Raw genomic sequence first — 15,605 nt, forward strand, 5'->3', positions numbered from 1 at the left:
TCTCGCGCGCACTTTTGCGCAAAATAGCAACTCGGTTATAGTACTGTAGTGAAATTGTAAGATTGTTTGCCTGAATTTTTTTGGATCATACCTTACCTCTTTTTGGTTACACGAAAAGTTAGCTAAGCATCTGAGATATTCTACCATGGCGCCTTCCAAGCGGAATTACGGCGACACGATCGAAGCTTTGAAAGATATCATCAAAGAATCTTTGGAAAATCCCGAGAGAAAGCAAGAATTCGTCGATGAAGGATCTGTAGAGCTTATTATTGGTAAGGAGGATCTTTTACTTAGGGTTAGTAATGGTTTTTTAAAATATGGCTACCAGCTTTTAAATGCGCAACTAGAGTTTTGTTTATATTTTTTTGTATATGCATGCGCGTGTTCAAACAACTTGATAATTGTTCTGGAAGACAAAAGATCAATAAACACAGAACTTTGTGCAAAGCGTAACCTCCGCGTAGTTTACTGCTTGATAAGCAAGGGTTATACTTGGAAATGAACTAGATACAAACTCGGTTTTACGTGTATAAATACGTCTTCTTGGAATGAATGCTAGGATCTTTGAAATTAGCTGTTATTTGGTGGCTGCGGTTGTCCTATGAAGGTCAAAGGTTTTCCGAAGGTCTGAATTTTATTCAATAGCTCCCTGAGTAGTTGCATGCTTTTGTTGTGCTTGTTGGCTAGCAAGTTAGCAAAATGTAAGGTTTTCGACTGCATAGCTTCGGATTGTGACGTTGCAGGCATCACCTCCCAGAGGGCATATGAGGACATGAAATCCTGCCGATAATCACAGTTGTAAGAGGTCATTAACATGCAACTTCTCCTTACAATATCTATATATCATCTAATAAATACGTTATGCGAATACTCAAACTTACCAGTTTGAAGTTGTTATCTTGATCTAACTGCACATCCTCATAACTCATTCGCAAGGAAATGTGTAGCAGGTAAAGAGCAGAATTAACAGTCAGATCTTGCGTTGTAGGTTTGTGTGACAAAAGAACCATTCCTTGGAGCCTTGGTGCATACTGTGCAGCTGCCCTCAGAGTTCTTGCTTATGGAAACCCAAAAGTGAAGGCTAAGATTGTGGGACGTGGAGGAATTCCTCCACTGCTGAAGCTTTGTGATCCTGAACTGTCACCTGAAGATACAGGTGCTGTGACGTTTAACTAATTACACAGATTCTTTTGCATTTTTGTCTTACTAACTATTACTGGAAGATCATTGAGAATTCTAAGTCAAGGAGGGAGGAGAGGGTGGAGGTTTGAAAAGTTATTGCTTAGTGTCATGCAAAGCTAGTGAGGAATTTCTATGGTACCTTGAGGGGGTAGGGTGAGTCCACTCATTGGGAACATGCTCTTTGGTAGACAAGACTTTCAAAAAAATCAAATGACGTGACTTTTAGAGCTGAAATATTTCCCTGGTTTCAAAACTTCAGATTCATGTATATTGACTTAACTGCACATGAAGAGTTTGGAAGAGGTACAGTGGCACAAAAGTTGGTATCCTGAACCAAACCCTTTAACTCCCATAAGTGACCAAGACAGAATTTCTCCTTACAATACCAATACAATATCAAGCAGAAAAGTGATAAGAATATAGAAAAGTATCTGTAAGGGAATTATAAGTTGATCCAATGCCTTATTCTCTAAACTAATATCATAAGAATTGTACAGCAGACAGTAAGGAGAATTAGTAATGAGATCTAGGTGTGAAAAGGTTAGATTTAAAGATGTAGGTTCTAGTTGGTAACCTGAAATGGAGTATCCCATACAGGTCTGCATATCTAATAGCCAAAAGTGATTAGCAGGTAACTTCCCTTACAGTATCCAAACATTATTCAGTAAACAGGCAGTGAGAACACTCAAACTTATCAGGTACAAGATATTAGCTTAGCTGTACACAAAATTCCTGTAACCAATTTACTAGGAAATGTGTAGCAGCAGCATGAGGGGAGAATTAACAATCAGATCTTGGGAGTTAAAAGGGACTTAATCAATCTCAAATAAATTTTGCCTCATAAGCGTGATTCTCTAATCAGGGTTAATTTATATTTTACCAGACACTGCAGAAGATGCATGCTGGAGATTTCTTGCTCATGAGCAGGCTGTTGCAGTGCTTCGTCTTGTCACCTTTCAGAGTAAAACATGTCAAACAGATGTAGTCAGTGCTGGTGCAATCAAACTTCTTGTCAGAATGTGTGATATATTCAACCCTGAGGGTTTCCATGGCAACTGTTGTCAGCCCCCTTATCGGTCTTGCAGTGATGCGGTGCAACTACTTCATGACTTAACGTACAGAAAGAAACTAGTTGGCCAATTGAAAGAACTGAACAAGGACAATATCAGAGAAAAGGCTGTAAAGTTAATCAAAACTGGTGAGGAAATAAGTTGTGTTTCAGTCAAACCAGGCTGTTCAAACATATCCTTGTAACACAGGTTGAATCTGTGGGATGAACCTCCTTCTATGGTAACTGCAGGTCAAAGTACTGTGTATTTTATTCAACCCTTAAACTTGCTGAAGTTATGAACATGTAAATTCTCCCAATAATATTCATCCATCATCCAGCAAACAGGTAATGAGAATACACAAACTTATCAGGTAGAAGTTGTTATCTTGATCTAACACCAAGTTCTTGGAAACGATTTTTAAAAGGAAATGGCTGGCAGGCAGAGGTAGAATTAACGATCAGATCTTGGGTGTTAACAGGTTAAGTGTAAAACTATGATTTGCAGGTCTAGTGAGTGGTGGGATACAAGTCAATAGGATATACAGCATTGATTTATATGATACCACAATGGACTATCAGGATATAAGAATTACTGACGAGTTGATAAAGAGCCAGTTAATGTGGCCAAGAATGTCACTAGACGAAACTAAAAGTTCAGAGGATAAAGGAAAATATGTCAATGCTAAGGTACAAGTTTGTACATGATTTAGATCATTATGAAGTCTATGTTTAATCTATCTTTTCTTTTGATCTGGTGGTCTGATTGTACAGGTAAGGGAAGTCATCATCAGAGTTGAGGGACTATTTCTGCTAAGGTTGTGGTTGATCAGTTACTACTATTGACAATGGTCCTTCTCAGGACTTCTCTCTTCTCTTATCTGAACGTGAAATGTTACTCCCCCCTTCCCCCCCCCCCCCCGGTTGTGACATCGTTTCTCTCATCCATTACATGTATATTCTTCTAAAGAATTCTTTCAATTGATTTAAAACCAGGCTCTAGTATTTTTTTTCTTTTTTATCTTGAAAGTCAGAACATAACACAGATCAAGCAATTTTTGTCATTTTTTAGGATGCAGATGGGAGATGGGCAGATATTTATGTTACCCAGGTGATTGATGCATGTCACTTTTGGGCCCATGTTGGAGGTAAACCAGTGATTGAAAAGATGGAAGCAGTTAATAGAAAGCTGTTAGCACAGGTAATTCTAAACAGTGACCAGAGGTTCTTGTAATCAGTCAACCACTGAACTGATGAGTGAGTGCGAAGGAATTACTCTTGATAACATTTATACAATATCAAGCAGACAAGTGATAAGATTAAAGAGAAATTTGAATAGGGAGATTATTACTTGATCCAATACCAAATTCTCCAGACTAACCACATAAGAAATGTTTGACAGAAGGTAAGGAGAATTACTAATAAGATCTTGGGAGTGCAAGAGTTTAGAAAGGAAAACTGACCTATATCTTGCACTCTTTTGTCATTTAGGAACAAATTCCTCTAGATGCCATTCCAGAACCTGGAACATATGTCTGTGTCACTGAAATTGTCGCAGGTCACTGGAACTCCTACAGAGCTCAAGTCCTATTAGCAGATGATAGCACTGATAGCAGTGCCACTGTGCAAGTCTTTGCCATCGACAATGGTTTCGCTGGGACTGTTTCTGCTAACTGCTTGTATGTTTTACCAGAAGAACTACTTCAGATTCCTCCCCAGGTACTAACTCAGTTAAAAAAAGAACCTCAAGAAAAAGAACCTTGAGAAGCTCTTGATTGTTAAACAAATTCTTCTTGTCAACACTCTAGGAAATGTATGGAGAATATGCATACTGATCTTAGGGTGTAAAGGGTTATCTTTTTTGTATTACGAGCAAAATTTAATTTTCTGATTCTAGGCAACCTTATGCTGCTTGTCTGGAATTCAACCACCACCAAAAAGTGCTGAAGTATTGGAACATGCTGCTGGTAAATACATGACACTTTACACAGCATTATGATAAAATCAGATTCATCTTTGTATGTGTATATAATGTTCCAGTCATTAATATTAAATACTCATTCCTAACATATTTCAGGCACCCTTAGAAATTTAACTGAAGATGATAACTCAAATCGTCTTTATATCGCTGCTCAAGAAGGACTAGAATACCTTATCAAGGTGGGTCTTGTTTTAGTGAAAAGAGCATTATTTTGTCTGTCTGTGAGAATTGAGCCATAAACATTCCTGAGTAGAAATCCACATTAATAAGTTGTTACCCCTTTCTTCCATGAATTTATGAGAATTGCATGCTCAGGCTCAGGGCTCGAAATGACTGATGGTCAATGCACAAGGTCTGGTCAAATAAAGGTTGTGCCCAGTCAACTCCTTGAATTGGAGGACAGTTTTTTCAGTAGTTTATGTTTGGAAAGAAGAATTTAATTCTGAACTAAGTTCAAGTTTTAAATATAGCTTTAGGACTTTTCCAGCATTTAGTTCAAGGCTACATGTACATTAAAGCTTTGTTAATATACCTCTTTGATGAGTTGTCTCCAAGCAAAAATAGGTTTGACTGCACAACTTATCATTATTTGAGTGTCAAGGCTTGTCATCAAGACATGTAAAGTAACAAGCAAATGTTCTTCATGTCTGAAGTAAAATTAGATCTGGCCAGAGAAATCTGCATAACAGCAGGAGAATTTTCTCGTCTTCTGAGCCAAAAAAACACTTTGCATATCTAATCTTGTTTTTCCGATTTATTTAAATCACCTGTAAGGTTTTAGTTGGCTTACCCCTAATTAAACCAACATTGCTGCTCATTTTCAGCTGTGTACTGTCCCAAACAGAGATGTTTGTATCCAGGCTGTAGGGGCCCTCCTGAATCTTGCCATCAACAGTAAGGTGCAGGTCAGAATTGGATTTCTGGGAGGCATTCAAGCTCTCCTTGGTAACTTACTGTTTTGCTCTATTTTGATAGTTGGAAACTCATAATCAGGTGACTGCTCTGTTGATGGGGGTGACAAGGTGGCTCATGAGATAGCAGTCAGGAGTCAGGGCCAAAAGGTCTGGGTCTGAGACTTGACTAAGTCATTGAGTAGTGTTCCTGGGCAAAACACTTTACTGTCCCCATGCCTCTCTCCACCCAGGAGTATTAGTGGGTATTGGTGAATTGTCAGGGAAGCCTGATGAAATGCTGGGGGGGGGGGGGGGGGGGGCCGTAGCATTGGACTGGCATCCTATCTGGGGGGGAGGAGCAGTACTCCTAGTCCCTTCATGCCATGGAAGCAGGGATGAGTCCCACCTGGAGAGGCTACTTGGCTTGAGTGCAGACATACTTACCCCTCTGATGATGACTTCTGCCTATGATTACTTGGGTTGCTGGATCAGAGGTCCCTTCCAACAATAACGGTCCTTACCAGGACTTCCCTAACCTGGGCAAGCAAACTGCATGATTGACATTGATTACAAGTTATTACGTTTTTTTTGTTTGGTTTTTGTGCTGTTTTTCTGTAGATGTTTGCCAGAGGTTTTTACAAGATGAAGAGATTCTCCTGCTGGCTGTCGGAGCCATTCAAAACCTGGTTCGAGATTCTTATGTGAACCGCTGTCGCCTGGCCGATAGTGATGGCTTGATTGTACTGAGTCGCATTTATCGTGCCTCAGAAAGTGAAGCAATAAAGACCAAATGCCTTCATGCTCTCAGGAACTTAGTAGGCAAATATATGTGAGTAATTTACAGTCTGTTATGAGCCGGAATATGAGCCTTCCATCACAGCGAGTGAACGTCGCGCATGCGTAAGGGGATCAATTCTGGCCTCCAAGTCACGATTGGTTTTTCGTAGACCGTTTGATTGGTTAAAAGCATGCAGAGAGCTTTTTTGACCAATCACAGAGCGAAGTAACGCAAAAGCAAAGAAATTTGGGATTACTTTCGACCCTCGACCGAAAATTACGTTAAAAATTATCAAGTCATTTGTTAGTGCACATTTAGTCGGATAGACGAGCTTCACGGGAAAATGAAGGGTGGCTGTGAATTGTTGCCATTGTAGAAAAGCAATGAGCAAACAGAAGTAACCTGAACTGCACACAACGCATCAAATGTTTCCCCCATATCTTGCTGGAGCAAAGATCCTTTTCTTTTTCCGCAGAACAAGTCTTGAGGACTGTGATTTGAAGGTTACGAAAACGTTTCGAGACCTTGATCCCCGCAGTATAGTTGACGATATCAACGGTGTCAATACGGTAATTTAAAAGTATATATGCGTTTTACGCAGGAAGTAAGCTTCAGGTTTTCTCCTTCACAGAGTTGATTTAATAAATAAATGGCTTTCCTCTTTTAGCCGTCGGCTCTCTGAAACTGCTCACAAAAATAAATGGTCAGATAAAAGATTCAGCCAAATTTAGATAGTCTAAAAATTAATAAATAAATAACAGGCCCATGGAGTCTTAGAGTTTACGTCTAAGGGACTTTGTGGTCTCACGGTCAGCGTGTGAGACTCATGGTCGAGAGGACTGGGTACGACACCTGGCCTGGTCTCTAGGTTGAGTTCTTGGCCAACACACTTTACTCTGACAATGCCTCTCTCAATCTTGGAGAGGAAATGGGTACCAGCACGCTCTCAGTAAAGCACAACAAAATGTTGAGGGAGGGAGGGGAGGGGGTAACATAGACCAACACCCCACTGAGAAACAATACAAAAGTCCTTGTTTTTTCCTGTCGAAGACCGAGGCGCCTTGTGGGTCACTCGGCTTGAGTGACCTCGAAATTTATGGCTTAAAGTGATAAGGTTGTAACTTTAGTTAGTTAAAACTGCACTGTTTACGAATGGTTGTGTGCGTGTTGCAACTCTATCCTCCTCATTAAATAATACTAATGTTGTTGCTATTTTTATCGTCACCGAAGGAATTTATTTTAAATTTGTCGACAGAGAAAAAAGTTTTCTTTGGCTGTATCAGATGATGGAGGATCGCGTCATAGACGACCTCGACGAAGGCGACGGAGGTAGCTTACTATCGTGCTTCAGAAAAGCTGTAACTTTATGTAAAGTTGATCATTTTTTATATGAAAGTAGAAATTCAAGTAGTGTATCATGTGCTTCCTCAAACAAGTAACTGGGTTCATGTAAAAGCAATTTTCCGTCAAAAGTAATCAAGGATTGCTTTGGTCTTGCTTTTCTTCGCTTTGCGATTGGTTCAGAAAACTCGTGCTTATCCTCTTGACCAATCAGATTCAAGACTCAAACAAATTGCGACTTGGTCACCGGCGTTTTCCCGCGCCGTAAACTTTTTACCAGTTTTGCTTTGCGTTCTTATTGGCTCCCTATGATATTTTGCTCGTTCTGATTGGCTTTTGTGGTTAGTTTAACCTTGGTGTTATGACGCTCAATAAAGGAGCACTCTTGAGCGAGAAATCTTCATTTACCTGCAATATTGCACGGTTATTAATCTATTTTCCACAAGTAATGAAATACTGTAAATTTTACAGGTTGCGTCGCGGCGAAGTGGAATCTAAACCTACCCCAGTGGCGCTTTCTCCAGACAACATTAGACGCAGTTCAAGCGGAGAATCAAAAGGAGTCTCAGATTATGACAACAGTAACAGCTTTGAAGATACAGATGGCGACACGGACGGAGAAAAACTAGTGACCAGCCAGCAAGTTACATCCTCCAGCGATAATGTAGGTAGCTTCACTATGCGGTTTATGGATAAAAATCTTGTTTGATTAAGTTAAGTGAAAGATGGATTTAGCTAAGCCTAAAAAGCGGAGCTCCAGATGGAAGGTACTTTTTGCAAACGCGCTGGTCTAATAATTAGCGCGCATGACTGCAGGCAAGTCTCAGTTGCTTAACCCTGTACATCCTAAAATCAGCATGCATATTCTCCATACTGCTCTTTATACATTTACCAAGGTGCTGACAAGGAGAATTTGAGTACCAATCAAAAGTTTCTTTCGTTGGTGATCATTTCCTTTATTCTCATGACCTTAACGTGTTATTCAGGGGTGAAATTGTTGGGAGAAATTTGATGCTAGTCACTCTTAGAGTTTAAAGGGTCAATTGAATGCTAGAATGAATGCTATTTCTTGCTGAGAGAACCTAGATGAGCTAAGCGTTGGCACTTGGCCTGAGTCCCAATATTACTTTTACGGAAAACTATTAGTAATGCACTAACAATGACTGCAAATTGTTCTTGTAGACAGATGTCGATAAAGAAAAGTATTACATTCAAGGCTATCATGTATCGTTTAGTGAAGATGACCTGCATGATATCAGGTAATTAATGATTTCATTGGCCCTTTTTTTTTTTCTGCAACGTTGTTTTCCGTACCACACTAATTGTTTTTTTTTTTTTCACTTGTTTCAATTGCCAGGCCTCAGACCAACGTAAATAATGTCTCCATAAAGCCAGTTACAAGGTAAGCCCTAAAGAGGCCATGAATACAGTTAATTTAATGATTGGTAGCTATGTGGCATTTTATTGACGTGACATGTGACCTTGACTGGGTGCGTATGAGTGCGTTACGACCACATCGCGTGACATCGCGTGATAGCAGTGTTGTGTTACATACCTAAGGACTTTGGTGGAAAAATGTAAGCCATGGCGTATTGAAGGTTTGCATTAACCCTCTTACTCCCAAGAGTGATTAGCATCAAATTTCTCCTTACAATATCACCACTGAATCAATCATGAAGGCTACGAGAATAAAGGAAATGATCACCAACTAAAAAAGCTTTTGATTGTTAAACAAATTCTCCTTGTTAATATCACAGAAAATGTCCAGGAAACAGTATGGAGAATATGCCTCTGATGTTAGGGATGAAAACTTAGTCTTATTTTTTCTTCTATAGATCCCTATGTGCGTTTTTGAACAGTGGCAAGTGTGGAACAGTTTACCTTGGAATTCACAAAGATGGGATTGTGGCTGGTTTGAAAATTAATAAAAAACAGGTATGCTTGAGAGTTTTCTTTGCTTCACAAAGTTCACAAAAAAAAAAACATTTAACCTCTTCAAGCTTGTCTGTTGTAAAATTGTGAAAGTCTTACCTTCAATGGTTTGAAGATAGAATGGTTTCCCTCAATGAACCCAGAAATGGTTTTGTGCGAGATAAAAGGTTAAGTTTACATCTTGTTTGTAAAACCTTCCACTTTCCTGTTTACGAGCTCCCGTTCCAAGGTTGGGTGAGCCCAGCGGTTACAAGGCAAGCATGCGCAGAACAAAATGAGTGCCCTTAACCATTTTTTTATTGTTTCGCAGCGTGATCAGTTGCGTCTTGGTGTCGATGATATTATGGATCGCTTTCACCCGTCAGTCAAACATCACAGCTATCAAGTGGACTTTGTACCCGTAGTGAGACAGCGAGGCAGTGAAAAGTAAGATGGAAGGAATTGTGAATTGAGTTGCAGATTAGGCTATCTGGGGTATATTTCTCCCAACGCAAGTCTGCAATGTGTGCGAGTGCACAAACTGTGAATTTTAAGGCCAGCAGCTCATATATCAAAGTAGTTTATCGTTTTCTTCTTTTGTTTTTGTGCCAGGCTCAGTTCAAGGATGCAAGTTGAAGATCGTTTTGTGGTGGAGATCAAGATTGTCAATTGCCCCGGTTTGACCTATACGACTCCCAACGGAAAGTAAGAGTCTGCTCGGTCTCAAAATATTCTCATATTTTGCCCTTTTGACCTTGATCAGGCGATATTTCCCGCGCTTCGTACCTGATGCAAGTCTTTGCGCGCCGAACTCTTCGCTAATTGCATGTTTTCCCGCGCTTCTCTTTTGAGTTTATGTTTTCCTACGCTTGACACTAAGAAAACATTTCTCGCGCTTCAGACTGGCTGCACGCAACCGGCGCAAGATTTTCGCCAATGTTTTATGTCGCATTGACAACTACGATTCATATTTTTTGCAGGTGTTTCTTCCGTCAGAAGAATAGGAACGAAGAGGTACTGTCAAGAATGCTATAAGTAACTATTGTAAAATGCGTTACTACTTCATAGAAAGTAGCGCCGTTTCCTCTTAATCCGTTGTTCTTTTCGCTTGAATATTGGGAAGACTTTGTGTCGATCTGCGCTGATTGGAGAGTGACATGCGGACGCTTTGAACTTGCAGTAGCGGAATCTGATTCAAAACTAGGCGACTAGGTTTGTGATATATTGAACGTGGAAATGTTTCCATGGTATCAGCAGTCGGGTATTTTCCTCATTCTATGATTGGTTGAATATCTTTAGTTATCTCTACCAATCAGATGTAACAGCGCATATCATTACGACTTGGTCACGGGTGATTTTCCCACGTCTGGAGCTAGTTAAGTCATTTGTCAGTTTATGGTTTAACTGAAGTTGTTAATTTTTTCCCTTTATTTTGGGTTTTTAGCGAAGTTTGATGATCCGGTAGTGTTAAATTAAAACTAAAATAATCACAGTGGAAATTGAGAAGAAGAGCGATTATCCCAAAGAGCCAATTAAACTCTAAGTAAGAACTTTAAAACTATCAAAAGCGTGGGAAAAAGGGGGTGAACAAGCCGAGATTGATTAAGTTTTGCACCTTAGAAAGTGGAGCATGCTTTTTACTCTGATCGCAGAACATAGCACGGCAAAACCAATGCTGTCCAAGGTCAATCGAAACTTGCTATGAGATAACTGACTAGCTGGAAAAACAACAATTTAAATAAATATCATCTTCTGCACTGATTTGTTTGCGGAACTAAGTAGCTTATGCTTTTACAGTACACAACACAAGAGGTCAGGGAGAGAACTATCAAGGAACAGGAGGATCTGTATAACAGTGAAATGCAGAGGTAAGTCCGATTTTGATTTTGTGTGTCTTTTCTTTGCGTCATATTGAGCAGCATAGAAAGAAACCGATTGAATATTCGGCTGAAATTGCGATGTCGTTGATTTATTTTCCTTTATTCGGATCATTTGGTTTTATCAACTGAGTTGATAATTTAAATTGGTCATCGATCAAAGTTTCTAAAACTGACGTTTCCATCGCCAAATAGTATGCGAGCGAATGGGAGCGAAATTCTCTGAAACTCTGTTGGATCAATATCAGTATCTGGGCAACTGCCCACCTTCCCCTCCCCTAACCCAGACAACGAGTTAAGGTTAATGTTGGGTTAGGGGAGGGGTAGGTGGGCAGTTGCCCAGATACTGATATTGATCCACTCTGTAGATAACCTATCTTATTGCAAAATGAAATATGGATAGGTTTTGAATGATTTCAACGATGGATTTTAATTCACGCGTTTTAAACCATCTTTTAACAGAATATTTTCTTTTTGTCTTTATTTCTTGGTAGTCTGCGTATGGAATTGGATGAAATGAAGAAGAAACTCAGTGAAAAGTCAGGTGTCACTGATGATACACCACTCAACTCGCACCATCAAGACACAGAACTGACATCGCTACACAAAGGAGGAACGGTTTCCCTAAACGGATGCAAAAGCACTTCCAGGATTCGAGGATCTGTAGAGAATTCTTCAGACGCACCCAAAGAGTTAACACAGGAAGAATTACAGGCTTCAAACTGTGTGATAGCTTGACAAGAAAAACCAGGAAAAATTTACTTTTTTGGGTCAAAGAATGAACGCACACTAAAGTTACACAACGATTACTTTGTTTAGATCCGTTTTATTATTTGAACAACTGCTCAGGTTTCATGATTTTGCAAGAATTGATATTTTAGGACCAATCTCTTATTGCTGCAAGCCAACTGTTACATCGTACCCTTTGTGTTTTCCTAAAAGCGTTTATTTGTTTATTTATTTATTATTTGAATTAAATTATCCGTTTTATTGACAAAGAACAATTTATTGCCTTAAACGTTTCGGATCGATATCAGTATCTGGGCAACTGCTCACCTACTCCTCCCCTAACTCAACATTAACCTTAACTTGTTGTCGATTGACTGTTGTTGAGTTAGGGGAAGGGTAGGTGGGCAGTTGCTCAGATACTGACATTGATCCAACGTTTCTAGAAACCCCCCCTACCCTCTTATTACCCTTGCCTTCCCCCTTCTCCTCTCCCCCCTCCCCATCTTCATGTACCTCCTACCCTTCCTCTTTCCTCTTCCCCCTCCCCCTAAAAAAAAAAAAACCAGAGTATAGACGCGCGACAAAATCATGTCACACTTACATTGCCATGAAGGTGGTTCTACTGTGCTATTGTCTTTCATTTGGGTTCGGTAGTGTTTGTAAAAATTACGCGCTTCTGATATTCATTTAACACAAGTGCAAATTACCTACATTTCGTCCGTCTTGACTTTCTGAGATGCGATTTTTATATTTATCACATGCGGGGCAAAATTACTGAATGCCGATTGTCTGAGACGGAGGGCGTTATTTCTTATCACGAGGGCACTTTTTGTAATCAAGAAAGGTATGATGACTTGATGCTGATTGAACCTTTTGCATTTTGGACACTGGTGGCCAATCTTTGATTTTGGTCGCTTGTGGCCGATTTTTTATTTCTAATTTAGGATTTTGGATACTTGTGTCCGATTTTTGATTTTCGAAGACTAGTGGCATTTTGGTTAAACTTTGGAAATGTGCATTAAATTAATCTTTAACTACCCTCGGGCCCATGCGATTACATACTCAAATTTTTAACAGGTAAGAAAATGATTTCGAGTGCAATTTGGTGTAAATATGCACTATTAAATTTTTCGAAGACGACAAATCGCATCCGCCTGTAGGACGAGAGCAGTTTGTAATCATTGAAAAATTTACAAATACTTATTTAAATTAAATTTCATGAGAAGTCATGTTATAACTTCTTTATAATTTACTTGAAAAAAGCACCACAGAAAGTCAAGACAGACGAAATTTTGACAGCTTGCGCTAGCTATTTGTCATTTGCACTCGTGTTACAACTTTTTACTCGTATTACAGGAAAATGCACTCGTTTTCAGCCAATCACAAGCGCGTTATTTTTTTCATGTATATCGTTACACGACAAAGTCTGCTTGTACTAGTTTCTGTTTGCAATGCAGGTTTTTTGAAAAACAGTATCCTGAGCTGCAAAAGAGAAGAAAAATGATGACTGGCGTTTGCAAGAGCTCTCTCAAGTAAGCCTCCTTCCTATTCTCTGTAGGACCTCCCACCCAAATCAAAGTTCCTCAGGGGCCTATCTGAGCGTTTACCGTAGTTATGCTAAACATTAAAGCCATCATGTGCTGAAGAACTGACTGATTTGGGGAAGTTGGGAGACAGACAGGAGGCATGGTGTGTGGCACGAAAAGAGGTTTTCTCGTCTCGACCCAGCTCCCTCTCCTCAACGCTGTAAATAAGAGTTCGCATTCCTCCTCCACCCCTCCCCCTCAAACACCACATGCAAGTTTCGACTGCTAGTACAAAAAGCAGGTGGCAGTAATTATTTCTGTTGAAAAATTAGGTACTCACAGGAGATTCTTACTAACAGGGAAATTATTCGAAATATTCCTTGTTTGAAATGTTGGGAAGCGAGCCACTGAGGAACCTGCTTTTGGTACACTACGAAAATGCATAGGGTTGTTTATTCATTCCATAGTAATGACCAGGATCTAATTTCTCCTTACAATATCACCCCTGAATCACATTAATTAAGGTCTTGAGAATAAAGGAAATGATCAGCAACCTAAGTAGCCCTTGATTTTTTAAAAACCTCTCCTTGTCAGCCCCTTAGGGAATGTGTAGGGAACATTAAGAGGAATATCCATTCTGATGTCGGGATGTAAAGGGTCATAATCACATACATCATTGTTTTTGTTTGCCTTAGCAAAACTTAATTGAGACATTTTTCTTGTGGCAGATTGGATAAGAAAAAAAAACAGAAAGCCAAGAAGTAAAACTGCAAAAATTGATTTGAAAATTTGTCTCGTTTTAAATCGTATTTCCCGGTTGGTTTGACTGATGTGACCAATTGATTTATTCGGGGGTAAAATTAACAGAAAAGAAGATATGACACATTTGTTCACCATGGAGTATTTTACACATCGACCCTTTTTTTTTCACGCTAGTTTTCGATACTCACAAAGATTATAGCAAAGCAAAAACAAAATGGCAACGTTTCTTATTCATTGTCAATTCGAGAAGCTCTTAATTTTAATTCTGAGACAAAAACTGAAACAATATGGAACGAAGCAAGATGCAAATTTGATTGTAAACAGATGGACGAGAAACGTTTGCACAAGATGTAAGTATCTTGTTTTTGATAACAACCTATGCAAATCTTAGCAATACGGAAGAATTCGCGTTTTCTATATTTTTGGAGAACACAAATTGGCCATTCTGTAGCTGTTTTAATTAACTACGACAGTTCAAAAGTTCTGTGTTTGTCAATGAGTAAATTAATGACCTTCGATAGAATAGCATTTCCGCTCGAAACAAAGCAGGTCTTGAAAACAAATAGAAAATTAAATGATAATTACTAGGAAACTACTGACAGCATGATTCAAATATGAAAAATAAAACAGCTAGTACAAATTTGCTTGCCTATTATTTGTAGGATTGTAATCTGCAACAACAACATGGAGTGTCATTCGTCGTCACGTCTTTCGAAACTTTTCCATTTTTTTTATTTTTCTCTCGAACTTTGTTTCTTGCCTAAATTCATATTTAAAAGCATGTGCATCTTGGAGCAAAATATGACACCAAGGTGTAAATTTTATGTCCAAATCAGAGCGATTTTTGAATGAAGTGCGCGAGTGAGTTCTTGTTTTCAAGACACCTCCCCTGTGAAGGCCAAAGACTCTTAACAAAGGAAGCTTTAAACTCGCTTTGTTTCCATTTTCTGCTAGAAATTTTTTATCAACGCCTGCGTCAAATTGTAGACAAGATGAATTGCAAGCTTTAAACTCTGAAATTACACCAATTGACAGAACATCTTGGAGCCGGTTTTTAATTATAACATATTTGTCGGAAAAACTAATACGATATTTGTTCAAGCACAGGTGCGCATTTGTTGTCTTCATAAATTTTCCCTCTTTGCGGGTTAAATTTTGATCAAATGAATGATCCTTCCGGAGCAATTTGTACTAATTTTCCTTCGCTGTTCGAAGTGCAAATGTCTTTATTAGTAGATATAGCCCGACAATAAATTTTAGCTCCTCGAGTTCTATACCATTTAAAATCTAAATTGCACTTTGACTGGGAAAATAGTTAGGGTAATATTATTTTGAGCATTTAAGCTCGAGGTTCTGGGCGAAGAAGTAAAGGTTTTATGCAAATTGACGGCAACTGCAAATTATTGGATTCTGCCCGTTTTATGCGCGCGATGAAATTGTTGAAAATATCCATTGCTGAAAAATCGCCCTCTTTGAAACTAATGCAGGAAAATTAAAATTACAAAAAACTTTTAGGGAATGAATATGCTACAAAACAACCATCGTCAGACTAATTAAAAGGAACACGACTTTTTTTT

At 39.1% G+C, this 15,605-nt stretch overlaps 1 protein-coding gene across 1 annotated transcript; it reads left to right on the forward strand.

The window, feature by feature from the left end:
• Positions 1 to 5: 5 nt before the first annotated feature.
• On the forward strand, positions 6 to 11,960 carry LOC131777457 (uncharacterized). Its single transcript, XM_059093759.2, has 21 exons — positions 6 to 272; positions 989 to 1,156; positions 2,066 to 2,380; positions 2,739 to 2,920; positions 3,303 to 3,431; positions 3,722 to 3,949; positions 4,128 to 4,197; positions 4,308 to 4,390; positions 5,036 to 5,156; positions 5,723 to 5,933; positions 6,358 to 6,451; positions 7,138 to 7,211; positions 7,695 to 7,887; positions 8,406 to 8,482; positions 8,581 to 8,625; positions 9,059 to 9,158; positions 9,466 to 9,581; positions 9,747 to 9,839; positions 10,115 to 10,148; positions 10,932 to 11,002; positions 11,506 to 11,960. Exons 1-21 carry the CDS (start codon positions 146 to 148, stop codon positions 11,747 to 11,749), a joined length of 2,775 nt encoding a protein of 924 aa, XP_058949742.2. The 5' UTR covers positions 6 to 145; the 3' UTR covers positions 11,750 to 11,960.
• Positions 11,961 to 15,605: the final 3,645 nt, after the last annotated feature.

The sequence above is a fragment of the Pocillopora verrucosa genome, chromosome 5 (genome assembly GCF_036669915.1).
Source record: "Pocillopora verrucosa isolate sample1 chromosome 5, ASM3666991v2, whole genome shotgun sequence".
NCBI classification, from domain to species: domain Eukaryota; kingdom Metazoa; phylum Cnidaria; class Anthozoa; order Scleractinia; family Pocilloporidae; genus Pocillopora; species Pocillopora verrucosa.

Bases quoted from the DNA above. Each gene is read 5' to 3' on its own strand.
- LOC131777457 (XM_059093759.2), top strand. From the start codon at position 146: ATGGCGCCTTCCAAGCGGAATTACGGCGACACGATCGAAGCTTTGAAA. The intron at 4,391-5,035 runs GTGGGTCTTGTT...GCTCATTTTCAG, and splicing joins GACTAGAATACCTTATCAAG to CTGTGTACTGTCCCAAACAG. The intron at 8,626-9,058 runs GTAAGCCCTAAA...TTTCTTCTATAG, and splicing joins TCCATAAAGCCAGTTACAAG to ATCCCTATGTGCGTTTTTGA.